The following is a 16614-nucleotide window of genomic DNA, read 5'->3' as shown; positions in this document are numbered from 1 at the left end:
AGCAGGCTTCAAGTGCTCTGGGAGGTCAGACAGGTGAAGGACTATTTCTGTGGGATGGATAGGCAGGTAAAGTTTAAGGAGAGAGGAAGACTAGTTCATTCTCGAAGGATGGTTAGGATTCTGGTGATAACAAAACAGCAGCAGCAGCAGTGATAATTCAGATGACACCAAAACAGCCATTAGTATTTATCAAGCAGTCATTTAACCCGTTAACTCATTCAGTTCTCATGACAATCCTATGAGGCAAGCCCTGACATTATCTTCATTTTTACAGATGAGGAAACCGAGACCCTGCAAATTGGAGGCTTTTAGTACCTGATTTACATCCTTAAGTAAAATCTGTGTTAAAAGCTAGGTCCAGTTGTCCACTAAAAATGAATTGGAACTATGGAATTTAAGTTGCCTTTCTTTGACAACAATAACATTTTCGTTGCTTACCGTGTTTGAAGGCTCTTAATTCTACACAACATGTCCAGGTGACCAGCAGAATACTGTTCAATGACATCTTTTACATCATATGGGCGCAATGTTTCTTTAAACTTTCGCTTTGCAACATGAAATTTCATAATTCTGTAAGGGCAACAGATTACACATTAATCTTCATAACTTCGTGAAAGAAGGTACAAAAATAGCTTACTAGTAGTAAATATATGCAAGGAATTCTGGGAAAAAAGTTGTGTATCAAATTATTTTAGGCTCCTATAGAATGCAATATAAAAGCCTGAGATTACAGTGAACAATTTAAGAATATGTCATGTGGGGCACATTTGAGAATAGAAAAACATACTAAAAAAGGGACTATGAAATTTTGTACCTTTTTAATGTTTGTTGAAACCTTGATTTAAAATGAAAGTCAAGCCCTGGCTGGCATAGCTCAGTGGATTGAGCGCAGGCTGCGAACCAAAGCATCACAGGTTCAATTCCCAGCCAGGGCACATGCCTGGGTTGCAGGCCATGGCCCCCAGCAACTGCACATTGATGTTTCTCTCTCTCTCTCTCTCTTTCTCCCTCCCATCCCTCTCTAAAAATAAATAAATAAATCTTAAAAAAAATAAAATGAAAGTCAAAATGCAATTCTACTTTTTTCTGTGTCACCCCTAGAAGTCCACCTAGTGATTGCATGCATCACTTGTAAAATATAAAAATTGTTAAAATGGTTTCTATGTAACAATATTCATTAAATTTTAAAAAATAAATTGGGTGTCTTTTAAAAAAAAACTTTACTTTAATTTAGAGAGAGAGGAAGGAAGGAAGAAAAGTGGGAGAGAAACATTGATGTGAGAGAGAAACACCCATTGGTTGCCATTGGTACTTGTCCCACTAGGGACTGAACCTGCATCCCAGGCATATGCATTGATGGGGATTTGAACCAGCAACCTTTCAGTTTGCTTGATGATGCCCAAACAACTGAGCTACTCCAGCAAGATCCTAACAATATTCATTTTTAAGATGCAGATGTATCTGCAAAATTCTCTTATTCTATGTAGAAAAATGTACATCTGTATAGAAATTTATGAAAACTTTACTTTATAAATTATTTTTGCAGAGCACTGTTTCATTAGCTAGCCAAGTTTCCTTCGTTTCAGACATAACACACTCATCAACTAAGTTTGGATGTCTAAGCCTTTCAGAACTAGAGATTTTTTTTATTGCTGTGCCTCCCCCCAACACGGACCCCATGCTTTAAAACAATATTTTACCATAAAATTCCATGATGCCATAAATAGCTAAGCTACCTAAGGTAACCAGTGACTGCAATATGATATAATTCCTGAAGAAATCAAAGAACCATAACATTGTAATGAGTCTGTGCAGCTTTACTACAGGTAAATGTTGAGTCTTGGTGCTTTTTCAGCTATTAAATGGCTCATAGACTCCCATTATCACATCCATGGGTCCCAGGCTGGGAATCAGTTAGCAAGGCTCTATGAACCAAGATTTATCATCCTTTGGTGGAAAGTGGGAAGATTAGGAACAAATGTGGAGTGTAAACAGAAAATCCTCATTACCTATCCTAAGTGGTAGCCAATTGCAAGGAATCCAAATTGCTTTACTGGTTAAAAAGCCCCAAACTCGATCGTGTAATTGTGTTAACTTCAAATTAATTGTATCCTAATTATTCCTGAGTCATTTACCCATAATACATATTGTATTTGTAAATTGAGGTATAATTGACATTAGTTTCAGATGTACAAGAGAATGATTTGATATTTGTATATATTACAAAATTATTACTGCAATGAATATAGTTAATATATATCTCTATATATGGTATCCATAAGAATATAGATATCCAAGAATATCCATAATATTCTTACTTTCTCTACCACATTTTCTCAACCAATCTCCATTCAAGATAGATTTTTTTTTCAAAGACATTTAAGCAAAGTTATTAGCAGATAGTAAAGGAGATCTGTTTTAATGTAACCTTTCTTTTTTTTCCTTATCCTCACTGAGGACATGCTTATTGATTTAGAGAGAGAGAGAGGGAGAGAAACATCAATCAGTTGCTTCTTGTACGCACCTCAACTGGGGATCAAACCCACAACCTAGGTATGTGCCCTGACTGGGAATCAAACTTACACCCTTTCTTGTTTATGATGAAGCTCTAACCAACCGAGCCACAGCATCCAGGACAGAAAAGCCCAGAAACCCTCTTTGCTTATCTTCCAAGTAGCTGATGGTACCTGGGTGGGTAGGGAAAAGGGAAAATCACCTTTATACTCCCCTACGTGGTTTTTATGGTTGTCACTATTGTTTGTATTTTCAACATTATTACCACTTGTTATGTAAACTACTTTATATGTCTTATGTTGAACAGTACGTGATAAGATATTTTTATCTCCCTTTAAATTTATGGAAAATGAGGTTCAGAGAACTGACTTGGCCTCAAACTAGCGACCAGTATGAGGCAAAGCCAGAATGCCCCCCAGATCTGTCTGGGTCTCACCCCCACATGGCCTCCTGGTTTCCCATGGCATCATTTTTGGGGATGTTGGGGTTAACCGTGAGCTTTGGTAGTTTTTTCTTGCCCAGGGTGGTAGAAGCCACCCTACCCGCAGAGGGACAAACTTTGCATGGTGGATGTGTTCCTGCTGGCTGTAGCTCAGGTGTTTGGGACCAGCGGCGTGTCTGCTTGCCCCTGTAAACTGAGTTCCGTTTGCACTAATGGGGACCTGCCCTTGTTTCCTCGAAGAGAGTTGTGTGGGTTTAGTATGATAGCTTGTCTTGATGTTGTACACACTTTTTTCTTCCCCTTTCACAAATATTTTAACAGGAGGAACAGCCTGGAGGCCTTCCATTGAAGAATGGGCAATGCTACATTCTAGCCCTCAGTCATATTTTAGGCAGACCTTAAATAACTTTATTTTTATTTACATAATTTACTATACAAATTAGCCAAATTAAAAGAAAATCCATGTTTTGAAGTTTTTGTCAAAACTTATAATTTTAATTAATATGAAATAGGAAATGGATAGTCTTTTATGTTATTTCAGTATGGTCATATGATAATAGGTATGCAAAGTAGAGTACATATTAAAATTCTTAATTGGCTTCCCATTTATTTTTACACATTATATCCCTCTTCAGGTGGTAGTGCTTTTCCCCTAGTGCTTTATTTACAGGCTTTCCCACCTTCATGTGGAACAACGCAAGTTGGGTTAATAAATACCACTGTAATTATTTGGAAAAGAGGAATATATGCAGTGATGGGCTGCAGCAGGCTTGTACTGACTCCAAAGAGCTGATTATTATAGCTTTAGGAATTTTTTTGGTTGTTAAACACAGCTATTATTAAAAATTAACTTATGTAAATATACAATAAAATAAATTACATTAAAACAAAGGTAATCTTTACTCAAAATTTCATTACTTCCTAATTATTTTACTACGTTACTCTCTGCTCCTGAGTTGCACACATCTTTTGTGTCTGTATGATGGAGATGCTAACAGCGTAATGTTGCACATCTCTCCCAGCCTCTTGTTCGATGATGTCACACTGATAGTGTGATAGTAATTTTGGTAGCTGTATTTATACTATGGAAATCAGCCAACACTACAAACCAGGACTTTAGCCTCTCGAGAGCTGATTGTTAAGTTTATCAGTGCATTACTGAGTGTATAAAATCATCTCACATATTAAGAATTAAGTTTTCACCCTGGCTGGTGTGGCTCAGTGGATTGAGCACCAGACTGAACCAACGGGTTGCCAGTTCAATTCCCGTCAGCGCACATGTCTAGGTTGTGGGCCAGGTCCCCAGGAGAAGGCACACAAGAGGCAATCACATATTGATGTTTATCTCCCTCTCTTTCTCCCTCCCTTCCCCTCTCTAAAAATAAATAAAATCTTTTAAAAAAGTTTTCTAATATGGAGATCAAATAGATTTTCTTTTTAAAAAAATATTTTATTTATTTATTTTTAGAGAGGGGGAAGGGAGGGAGAAAGAGAGGGAGAGAAACATCAATGTGTGGTTGCCTCTCATGTGTCCCATACTGGGGACCTGATCTGCAACCCAGGCATTTGCCCTGACTGGGAATTGAACTGGCAACTCTTTGGTTCACAGACCAGCACTCAATCCATTGAGCCACATCAGCCAAGGCTCAAATAGGTTTTCTTAACTGGCTTTGTTGTGAGTTGAAAAGAAAAACATTGAAGGGGTCTGAGGTGAGATAAGAGAATTCTAAATTCAGTAATATGTTTTATACATGTGGAAGAATGTTTAAAAGCATAAGTACTTTTTAAAATTGATTTTAGAGAGAGAGAGAGAAGTTGGGGGAGAGAGAGATATCGATTTGTTGTTCCACTTATTTACGCATTCATTTGTTGCTTCTTGTATGTACCCTGACCAGAAATTGAGCCTGCAACCTTGGCATATCGGGATGACACTCAAACCAACTGAGCTACCTGGCCAGGGCCTAAAAGTGTAAGTATTTTTAAAATAAATATATAAAGGATAACAACAGCCTTTTTCCTTTTCTAAGGGCAGACCAAGCATGTACTGATAGCTCTCAAAACTATCTCCTTTCTACCTGCATTAGAAAGAATAAACCTTTCAAAAGGCAAAGATGACCATATTACCCCTCCCCCTCCAAAAGCCCCCATTGGTTTTCCATGGCCTATTGGGTAAACATCAAACTCCTTAGCACATTTTGTAGGGCTGTATGTGGACTGGCCTCTGTTTATCCCTCTTGCCTCAACCGCTCCCACTTCCTCCTTGGAACTTGAGGTTCCAGCAACAATAAAATATTTGTAGGTTCACAAAACACCATTCAATCAAACATATACATCAATTATTTGCATATACTATTTTCTCTTTCGGAAACCCTACAATATCTTTAAGACTCAGCTCTAAAGTCACCTTTTAATGGAAATTTCTGTAATTCTTCCAAAGCAGTTAATCACTTGTCTATCAACCTCTATTTTAGTACACAACATACCGCATTGTAACTATTTGCTGATATATCAACCTCCGCTATGAGGCTGTATGAGGTCCTTGCATACAGGTTGTGTCTTTTCTCCTTGATAGGCCCTGCAAGGAGATTCAGTGGGCAACTTGAGAGAGAAGAGGGTAACTGATGCAGAGAGCTCCTATCTTCTCTCTCCAGATGCTCATCTTTGCTCATCTCTCTGCATGAAGTTGCACTCCCGCCCTTCTGGATTTTCTTGTCACCAAAGTGCGCATGTCTCAGCATTCTGTCTTGGCACTGTACCTAAAATGCTAACTGTTCCAGACTCAAGTCAAACATTGACTTCTCCAGGCAACCTTTCTTGACTACTCCTCAGGGGTAGATGGTCTGCTCTGTGCTTTCAAATGTACTGTTATGTAGCTGAGTCTGTGGCTTTGTATCTCACTCACAGGACTTTGTATCGGAGTTTGGGTTTTTTACCCTGGCCTTCCATGCATTCTCTGGCCAGTATTAGAGATGTAATAAATGTTCACTGTAGAAATGAATGAGGATTAGCTACTCTCTAGCTGTTCAAAGACCTTGTCGGTCTTCTGTGACAAGGCAGACTCTTGTAGTGATCTAAAAAGAATGCCTTAGAATAGACCTGAGATCTTCAGGCACATTTCAGGAGCAGCATAAGCCTTTGACTCCATTTCATGAGTACCAAAATACTTTCTAAAGTAGAAGAAATGTTCACTCATTAATAGGCAGGACCTGCATGGTTTAGAAAAGTTATTTAAATAGAACTGCTTCTGAAAATCATAAAAATATAATATTCTTTCACCTTAGATAACTAATATGATTAGCATTTCACAAAGCAATTAAATCACAACAATAAGCTGTCATTATGAGGAAGTAAGGAGAAAAACGAAAACATTGAACGTCAAGGAATAAATCAGTAAGTACCAAATGTGAAGAGTTTGATGGGATAGTAATTACGTAGGCCGAATGAATCTTTAGTATCATAGAACCTTCAAGAAACACAGATGAAAACATGTAGTTAGAGTCTAAAAAGAGTAAAACATTCATTTTTTTTGTTCCTAAGAGACTACTCTAAGTGCTTCTAAAAATCACGTTATTCTGTGGGGAGTGAATGTGAGGCACACTTGCTGAGGCTCCTGACCATTTTGGCCGTTGTATGATGACCTTTTTTGAGTGGAGACCCTGTCACCAGCATCAGGTGATTTGAGCTGCTTCTATCATTTAGTGACCTCAGCCTCCCTCCTTCCACCCAATCCCCACTCCTTTCTCCAGGGACTAGACATGATTTTTTAAAAAGATTTTATTTATTTACTTTTTTTAGAGAGAGGGGGGTGGAGGGAGAAAGAGAGGGAGAAAAACATCAATGTGTGGTTGCCTCTTGTGCATCCCCTACTGGGGACCTGGCTGACAGCCCAGACATGTGCCCTGACTGGGAATCAAACCAGCGACCTTTTAGTTTGCAGGCCAGTGCTCAGTCCACTGAGCTGCACCAGCCAGGCATGGACATGATTTTCATGGTCAAAATCAAATGGAAAACTTGAGAGACTGAGCTAAGCCCAAGAAAGCATCTCTGACTGCTTAGTCTTGTCATCCTTGGTCCCTGCAGCATTTCCTCATTTCTCTGGTCATCACTGGGATGTCTAAAACTGCTTCTGTCTCCTCTCAAATTTAATGAATTTGACCTAAGTGCCCCATTCCCATCTACTGGACACAGGGCTAGATGGTGGGGATATGAAAATGAGCATGACACAGATCTTGTCCACCTCAACTTAGTGTCAAGGAGTCTCTAATAGTGAAGCCCTTGCTGGATGGCTAGCGCTACACTGACTACTTTACCTGCATTATGTCAACTTGAAACTGTAAGAATTTCCCACGTTTCCCAAGTGAAAGCTCAAGTGGTTGAATAACCTGTCGGAGGCTGCACAACTGGTTGGAGGCAGGTAACTGCTGATGCCACAGCTTGTGTTTTCACCACCCCACTAACCTAACATCACAGGGTAGGTCATGGCAAGCAAGCTTGTAAGGGTTCAGGAAGACATTTAGGCTATCTGCTGGTCTGACCTCCTCCTGTTTCCTGTACTCACAATCTCACACAAGTAAATCCGAGGCCGTGTTAGTCTATTCAACCCAGTTCCCTCTCTGTCTTCCCAAAGGAGATCTTATGCTTGGAATGCATTCTGCCCTTCAAAGTGACCACCTTCCTTTCCCCAAAGGGTCCTTTCCATGGTCTAGTCCATGGCTAATGTGGTTTCTCCATCCCTCCAAATGGTAGTGTTTCCACTTTACCATGCGTTCTAGAGGCCCTCTGCTTACTATTCTCCAGATGTAGGAGACACCCATCGGTCTCACTGTAGTAGTCAGCCGTGCTTACAGAATTTCCCAGCCACTAGCTGCAAGTGCACAGAGAGATTGCATGAGCAGAAGGAGTGAGTGGCCCATTTCTTGGTTATTTGCAGGAAGAAATGAAGCCCAGTGTTCACTACTTCTCAATTTCAGGAAAGATATGAGGGTGTTGAAAATTGAAGAAAATATCCAAAAGTAGCTATCAGACTAAAATTTGAAATGCTTTTCAATTTTTTTCTTCAAGACCATTGCAGTTCAGATACTAAGACTTTTTACTACAAAGCAAGGGAGAGGAAGTGCCTTGAGGCTGGGAATAAACAAAAGCCATGAACCTGGCCTGAGGCGGAAGACCTTGGTGGCCTCTTACATGCTTGTTAAAGAACTTTACCCCTGGCTGGTGTGGCTCAGTGGACTGAGCACTGGCCTACAAACAAAAAGGGTGCTGGTTCAATTCCTGGTCAGGGAACATGCCTGGGTTGTGGGCTGTGTTACCAGCTAAGGGCATGCAAGAGGCAACTGATGGATGTTTCTCTCCCCATCTATGTTCCTCTCCTTCTCTTTCTCCCTCTCTTCCCCTCTCTCTAAACATAAATAAAAAACCCAAGAAATTTAATATAATCCCTGCATTGATGGGAAGAAAGGTATGTTTGAGCAAATAATTGTAGAGTACAGTTAGGACCTTTGGACATTTAATGATTAAGATGATATAATGTCAGGTAGTGCTTTATAGTATAACCCTATGAAAAGTGTACCATTGTCATGTTCATTTTGCAGATAGGGAAACAAGCACAGAGGTTAAGTAAGTTGGTTGAGGTTAAGTAGGTTGGTTGGGGATAAACATAATGCTATTGTCTTAGTATTAAGACAATAATAAGTATTTTCTTAGCATTAAGATATTAATGTTTTATCATCAAATAGAAACAATAGAAAATATGCTTTGATGTGAAACAGCTCTCTTTAATAATGTGTTCCTGGTACATAACAGGTGCTCAGTAAAATTTTGCTGAAGTGAATAGCCTGTTCTTACAGGTGTTGGAAGGTCCTTTGGAGAACTGACAGAAGGCTGAGGAATGAGTTACAGTCTCATTAGCATTTTCTCTTCACGAGGGTAAATTTCACTGGATCTAATGCAGCAGCAAAGAGCAAAGGGCCCTAACTTAACCATTCTCCTCTGATGCTGTTGAGAACTAAGAGGCAAGGGGTCTAAGAGAAGGAAACCTGTTGCACAAAGCGGACATGCCCCAGTGTTACCACTAGAGGGGGAAAGAGATTCATCACAAATCTAAACTGGCAACAACCTAGTCTTGAAACTGAAGGGAGTGTGCTCACAAAATGTTCTGGGCACAAAGAAATAACTAAAGCAGCGTTAAACTCTGGGTAGATTATATTTACATATATACACAAGCACATATGCACTTATAAGGAAATGTAGGTGCATTTGTTGTGTTGCCGTGAGTTATAAAATCTTGCAAAAGTCTTCCTCCAGGCCCCTAAACCAGGGTAAAATCACTGCATATGAATATGCAGAGATAAGAACGATTAGAAAACAGAAGTGGCAATGACTGCTGCTGCCACCCAACAGATGGAAGGGCCCGGCCAGCAGCCAGACCGTGAGCGGGGTGGAGAAGGCGCAGCTGACTGTGAACTGCAGCGGCAGGTTGATTGACTGACTGTATAGACAGCCGTCTTTCCCAAGCTTGGCTGCTCACTGGAATCAGTGGGGAGCTTCAAAAAAGTGTCACAGCCTGGGTCCTACCTTCAGAAATTCTATTTCAATTAATCCAGGGTGCAGCCCAGAAATTTTATAAGACTCTTCAGGTGGTTCCAGTGTTCAGCTCAGGTTGAGATTTACTGAAATGGGTGTGGGATTGGGGTGGTGGGGGTAGAACAATTTCCACACTCCCTGCCTCTGTGCAGACGTCTCCTAAACCACACAAATCGTGCCCCTCAGGCAGTGTCAGTGTGCCTTGGTGTGCGGCCTCCAGTCAGAACCCAAGTGCTTCCTGGCCCTCCTGCCCTGAGTCAGGCCTGAAGTTTTCATGCAAGAAGTTCAATTAGTTTTTCAAAGAACTGCCTTTGGAGGGAGAGGGAGTGCTGGGTGACTATTCATTCTCTCAATAAACATTCACTTGGCATCTTCTGCGGGGTGCTGAGCACTGTACTGGGCGCTGAGGACCAGGGACTCTGGTGGAGTCGGAGAAGCCTCCAGCGAGCACTTGGTCTCCAGTCCCTGTCAGTGTGCGGTCCTAGGGGAAAAACAGTCACTGCACTGGGAGCTCTGGTAGGATTCTAGGGCCTGACCCGTCAGCGTGTGGAGCTCCTTAGCTGAGTTCAGTGTGGCTGCTTCTCTAAGTGATGCCAAAGGTGTGTTTGCTGAGTGGGACTCAAGAATTTGTTCATTCATGCATTCACTCACCCATCAGACATTCACTGAATGCCTACTCTGTGCCTCGTCCTGTGCTAGATGTCAGGGATACTTTGATGAGAAAACCCTGCTGCTTGAGCATGCCTAGTCTAATGGGGCAGGCAGACAAGCAGGCAGACCGCCATAGTCCACCTTGTCAATGAAGGGTGGTGGGAAGCACAGACTGGTGCGGCGGTGCATGGTAGAGGGCAGTGCACGGCAAACAGTTGCTGGAGGAGATGACAGCCCTTTACCCACTTTGTACCCCCAACTCCATGGTATGTTACCAAATTTCTCCAGGCTGCAGAATGGCCCCGCTATATTCCTAGATCTCATGTTTTTGGTGTGGATGTGTTTCTTTTCCTGACACCTCTTCTTACTCTTATGTTGGTTAGTTGGGTTTTGGGGGAGTCAAAAGGTATACATGGACTTACGACTGGGAGGAGTGGGTGTGCAGGTGTCAGCACCCATAAGCCCCATGTTGTTCAAGGGTCAAATGTAGAGTGTTTAGACTCTGAGAACCCTTCAAAACCAGTTATAGGATTACATAGCCAGAACTACTTCACTCTTATTTCATCTCAGATTGGGTTCCTAGCCAATGACTAAGGAACCCCAGGAGTCCCTGGAGGTACCAACTTATCCTGCTTTCAACTCTTGATAGAGACGTGTAAAGTAGTTCTGTCTATATACAGCCTAACAGATGTTCTTACTGCAGGGACAAGCAGGTATCTTACTTGGCTGACCCAGGGATCAGGAAAGTTCTGTGGTCACACTGATTCCACCACTGGGAGTACAGTTATTCTTTTTTTTTTTTTTCCCTCTTTCTTCCTTCCTTTTTTTAAAAAAGATTTTACTTATTTATCTTTAGAGAGAGGGTAAGAGAGGAAGAAAGAAAGGGAGAGAAACATTGATGTGCAAGAGATACATGGATTAGTTGCCTCTTGCACAGCCCCAGCTGGGGACCTGGCCTGCAACCCAGGTTTGTGTCCTGACTGGGTGGGAATCAAACCAGCAACCTTTCAGTTCATTGTAGGCCGGTGCTCAATCCATTGAGCCACACCAGCCAGGGCTATAGCTGTTCTTTTAATGCTTGTTATTATTGTGCTTTATATTCAGGATCTAGTAGGCTATCCTGTACATTTTGTTAGGTTTTCTTTTCTTTTTAAATTAAAAAATATTCTTTTTGTTTATTTGGTTTTTGTTGGGTGTTCACTTAAAAAGATGAGTAGTAAAAACCAATTGAGAACTTCTGGATCCAAGCAAGTCAGTAAATGGTTAACTTTCCTCCTAGGATTTTATGAACACTGATACAGTAACTAAATTTTGGGATTTTATTTTTCTAGGGGTATGAATCCTAGAACAAGTAAATAAAAAAGTGATCATACATGTTGATTGCGCTTGAATATTTTTGGTTACTGCACTGAATAGGAGATTCAGTTTAAATTATAACCAAATAAATGGTTAAAAATTAGATGCTGCAAAATAAATGCATTTTCCCCTGAAAACATAGTTTAATCAGACCTCAGAGCAAAGTGTGGCTACAAGTAGTTTCAAAACAGAAACAAACAAAAGGAATATTCTGGGGACTATATTAGCTGATTTTAAAAATATGTGCTAAATGATCCATAAAATATTCTTCCAGCAGCACCCTTCACTGTAACCTGTCTCCTGAGTGGCTGTCAAGAATGTCTTAGGAGTGACTTGCGAAGGCTCCTCACCTCTGCTGAAATGGCAGAGATGCCATCAGCATAGTGGAAAACTGATGATGATTAAACAGCTCGTGGATTTAACAAAAACCCACGATGGCAAACATGTGCCTCTTCTTCGTTATTTGTGGAGTATCCTTGCCTGAAGTATGCAGTGAGATTTAAGAAAAATTCAGAGTAAAAATGCATTTTAGGGCACGGCCAGGGAAATGGTCCCATCTATGCCTTTCAGAATAGAAAGGACAGAAGGGCAGGAAAACTGGAAAATCTTATTCTTGTGAGCCCAGGGTTACAGCGAGGACTGATTTGCATAAACCACCTCCAAAACGCTGACACGTCAGCGGTGGTTCTTCTCTTTGATGCTCAGATCTGAGTAATTTTAGAGGAGCTGATGAGTCTTTGCTAGTTATAAAGAAATTCTTGACACCTCATCTATGCTTCTATTAAAGTGAAAGATTCTGGTAGATAATTTTGGAAAAGTGTTCTGTTTACACTGTGGCTTCAGACTTTTCTTGCCTCTGTTGAATTTTTCTCCAAAGCTACTGGTGACCTCATTGTTGCCACTTCTGAAGAACCTTTCTGGTCTCTACCTTCTTGACCTCTTGGCAGCATTTACACAGTCAACCACTTGAAACACTCCCCTGGCTCCTCTTCCACATGCTGCCCTGGTGGCCCTCTGTCCGGCTCTTCCAGTCCATCTCCATCAGAGCCTTCTTCTTTGTGCAGCTCCTTACATTCTTGGGGCCTTCGACTCTGTGTGCTGCCCATTCTCCCTCTGTACTCCAACACTCTCCCTGGGGAGACACATCTGCACATTACCTACGTCTGTGCTGATGACCACTACGTGTGTCTTCATTCCGGATTTGTCTCCTGGGCCTCAGATCCAGGGGTCCACCTGCCTGCTGACCCCCAAACTCAACCCTCGCGACTGTGTGCCAGCTCCCTCCAAGCCAGCCTCTGTCTGAGCCAGGCACCCAGAGGGATCAGCCTTAACTTCTACTGCTCTTCCACTCTCCAACCAGTAAATATTCAAACTCTATTGTTTTTAACATCTGAGGAGGTCAGAAATCCATCCTTCATACCGCTTCACCCCGTCTGCCTGGCTCGGGCCCCCAGCAGATCCAGGTGTGGTAACAAGAGTCTCCTCTCTCCAATCCGTCCTGATACTGCAATGGAGCCATCTTTCTACATGTTAGAATAAAGCACCTATCTGAAAAATTTATTTCTATAGTTAAAGCCTCCATGCCCTCCGCTGTTACAAAGATCCCTGCTCCTCTCTCTTCGATCTAACCTCCTGTCGCCACGTCCTCCGTCTTCCCAGCTCACATGCTTTCTAATGCCATCTTCACCTCTGGGTTTTGACAGCTGCAGTTCCCTCTGCCTAAACACACACCCCTTCAATAGCCTGCTTGGATCCTATATATCTACTTGATTTCTGCTTGGATATCCCTTCTTCCAGGAAGCTTTCCTGGATGCCACCTGCCAACATTGTGTCTGCTTGAATAGCCTGGACTTCTGTGATTCCAGTGATATGCTGCCCTGTATCCTAATTGACTCTACTTTTCTGGCAGCCACTCGTGACTCTAAGAACAGATCCATCTTTCTTCTCATTGCATATCCCTGTGCCTGGGGCAGAGTAGAAGCTCAATGCATATTTTTTTGAGAGCGCGAACTGACCATCTTGAAGGAACGTTAAAAAGCTGTAGTCAGGCCTCTGTATGGTGGGAGAGGGAGATGACAGTAATTTCTACCTCTCACTGTCCTCTTCCTTCTTGAAAGGGTACCTGCAAGGGCAACAAGCTCACCCAGAGGATGAAAAGGGAGAAATCTTGGACCATTGCTTCACAGTTGTGCAAAAAGACTGCTCTTCCAGCCCTGAGTGGCATTTCTTGGAGGGGTTCCTCAGTGCAGGCAGTGAGGAGGTGACTCCTGAAAGTGGATGCAGGCAGGTGAGGCTGCAAATGGTTGGAAGTTGGGAGCACCCCCCTCAGAAGAGAGACAGAAGTGCTCCTCTCATGTGACACAGGTGGAGCTCAGCAAGGAGAGGGTCTGGCCTGAGTGGAGGACAGGCAGTGGAGGCACTAAGGGGCCCAGACACCTGGAGGTTGTAATAGGCAGCCTTTAGATAGTGCTTACCATGGGCCCAGCACTGTTCTTCCTAAGTGATCTGCAAATGTCAATTTATTTAATCCTTGTCACACCCTACAAGGTCAATACTATTTACCATCTTCACTTCACTGATGAGAAAACAAAGCACAGAGAGATGACGTGAGTTGCCCAAAGTTTTGTGGAGGCTGCCGTGTTTCTTGGATGACTGGTATCTCTCCTGAGCAGCATTGTGGTGCCAGGGTAAAGCTGGGCTGTAGCTTCAACTAAAGAATTCTGAGTTTCACCCAAGGCCTTGTTTACTCCTCTGATTCTCTAGAAGGCTGGTTTGGCCTGGGAAGTAACAGGTTGCACACAAGTGGACTGCAATAGGCATGGTGATTACTGCATAGAGATATTAAGAGAAGTTAAGAACATGATACAATCAAAAGCTTCTCAATCACTTCTCTTTAAAATAATGAGTAATCTCCATTGCGTTGTTTTGGTTATCTTCACAGGAAGAACAGGTTGTACAGAACTCTGATTCATTCCTTAACAACGGGCAGAAAATACGGTTGCACAAAACAAGTAGACAAGAGAACAACTATTCTCGAGGATCTTAAGTGTGGCCTTGATCTGAGCAGTAATTCTATGAAAAAAATACTGGTAAGATGCAGGTAAGCTTTGCATTGCAATGCTTCAATGGGCAGAGCTCTTCCTCTAATTGCCCAGTCCTTTCCGTAGTGCTTGGATGTTGCCTTGGTGTGCATGCCTGAGAATTTATCTAGCCAGCTTGGTCCAGGAAAACAAACATAAACATTTCTTTTGCACTTTAAAGATTATTATTCTAAGACCCTTTATAAATACAGAGTTTTATTGGATATGACCTTTAAAATTTATTTTTAGATAAATGAGCATACATTAAGTTTTCTGGAATTTTGCCCAAGATTCACACTTATGTAGTGTTTACACAATGCCAAGTGCAAACCTGGAAGGTGAATCAGTCAAACTTTTCAGATAGTCCCCAATATCCGGATGATTGATATCACAAAGGAACATATCCAGGTAATTAGTGGGCTTGTGTTTAATCTGAAATTTTGATACTATGTCTGAGAAACTATTTTTTGAACAGTGATACTACAACAGTGTCTTGCCATGAGTGAGGACTAAACCGTGTCCCCCAATCTGTATGTGAAAGCCCGGAGCCTCAGCGCCTCACAACGTCGTGTCTGTATTTGGAGATAGGACCTTTAAAGAGAAGATTAAATTAAAATGAAACTGTCAGGGTCAGCCCTAATGAAATCTGACTAACATCATTATAGGAAGGGGGAAATTTGGACATGGGTAAGCGGGTGCACGGGAGAAAGACCACGTGAGGACACTGTGAGATGGCCACCCGTGTGCTAAAAGAGAGGCCTTAGAAGAGAGCAACTCTGCTGACCCCTTGATCTTGGACTTCCGGTCTCCAGAACTGTGAGCAAGTTCCTGTTGGTTAAGCCATTCACTCTGTGGTATTTTTTTATGGCTGCCCTAGCAAACAACTATCTATAACAGTGAAAAGTGAGCATATAGAATATTCAAGAGTTTATCAATTTGCTTGTCAATCTGTTTACTTCCCTGCTAATTTCATCTTTCTATTATAAATTAATTTCTAAGTGGAAAAAAGACACATAATTGTTTGAATTAAACCACTGACAAAATAAACTAGTGACCAAAATAGAACCAGAGAAATAGAAACATGGAACAGACTGACAGCTGTAAGAGGGGTGGGAGAAGGGGAGGATGATGGAAAGAAGGTGAAGGGATAGTCAAAGGACATACAGGAGGGACTCATGGACATGGACGAGGGTGTGGACATGGACGAGGGTGTGGGCATTGACTAGGGTGTGGGAGGAGGTCTGGGAGGGCAAAGGGGGGAAAACTGGGACAACTGTAACAGCATAAATTAAAAAAATTAACCATTAACAAGATACAGAATTTTTGTTAAAAATAAGTACACTCTTCACTCTCAGAAATGACTTTGACAACACATTTCCAGGATCTTTGTGCACTCCCACTAATGTTTTGAGGATAATCTGTGGTAATCCTGGAGAAACTATACAAAACTAAGTATTCTTTTGTCTTTTAAGACATATTTTGGAAATGTCTAAGAATAGCCATTGCTTGGCACTATAAAAAGTGATGTCATTCTCTTTTTTAAAAACGATTTTATTTATTAAAAAAAAAGGGAGGGAGAAAGAGTGGGAGAGAAACATTGATGTGAGCGAGAAATGTTGATCGATTGCCTCTCACACACTCCCCAATGAGGGACAGACTGGTGCCCAGGCACGTGGCCTGACCAGGAATCAGACTGGCGACCTTTAGCTTTGTGGGACAATGCCCACTCAACTGAACCACACTGGTCAGGGCAGTGATGTCATTCCTTAAAAGAGTCTCAAAATATAGTCAAGGAATAAAGTCCAGACTAGTTGAGAGTGGTCTTAATCATCTCATTACCTGAGAATCTTTACTCTAAAAAAATAACTAGAAAATGGCAGATGTGTAACAGATATTTTTAAAGAATTCTGACTTTGCTCTTGGTGAAGGTAATGAGGTTATCTTCTCTACTGACATCCTTGCAACGGAATACATATTTTCTGTTACATA

General features: G+C 41.6%; 1 protein-coding gene across 3 annotated transcripts in view; it reads right to left on the bottom strand.

The window, feature by feature from the left end:
• Positions 1-16614, bottom strand: part of KCNQ5 (potassium voltage-gated channel subfamily Q member 5) — a 502003-nt gene that overhangs the window by 6993 nt on the left and 478396 nt on the right. For all 3 annotated transcript variants that reach the window (XM_045842923.1, XM_045842924.1, XM_045842926.1), the window contains one exon: positions 439-570. In XM_045842923.1, the coding sequence (XP_045698879.1) occupies positions 439-570 (132 nt within the window). The remainder of the gene's footprint in view (positions 1-438; positions 571-16614) is intronic.

This window comes from Phyllostomus hastatus, unplaced genomic scaffold (assembly GCF_019186645.2).
Source record: "Phyllostomus hastatus isolate PE091 unplaced genomic scaffold, TTU_PhHast_1.1 phas_contig_40, whole genome shotgun sequence".
NCBI classification, from domain to species: Eukaryota; Metazoa; Chordata; class Mammalia; order Chiroptera; family Phyllostomidae; genus Phyllostomus; species Phyllostomus hastatus.
This window is presented reverse-complemented; position numbering and strand designations above follow the sequence as displayed.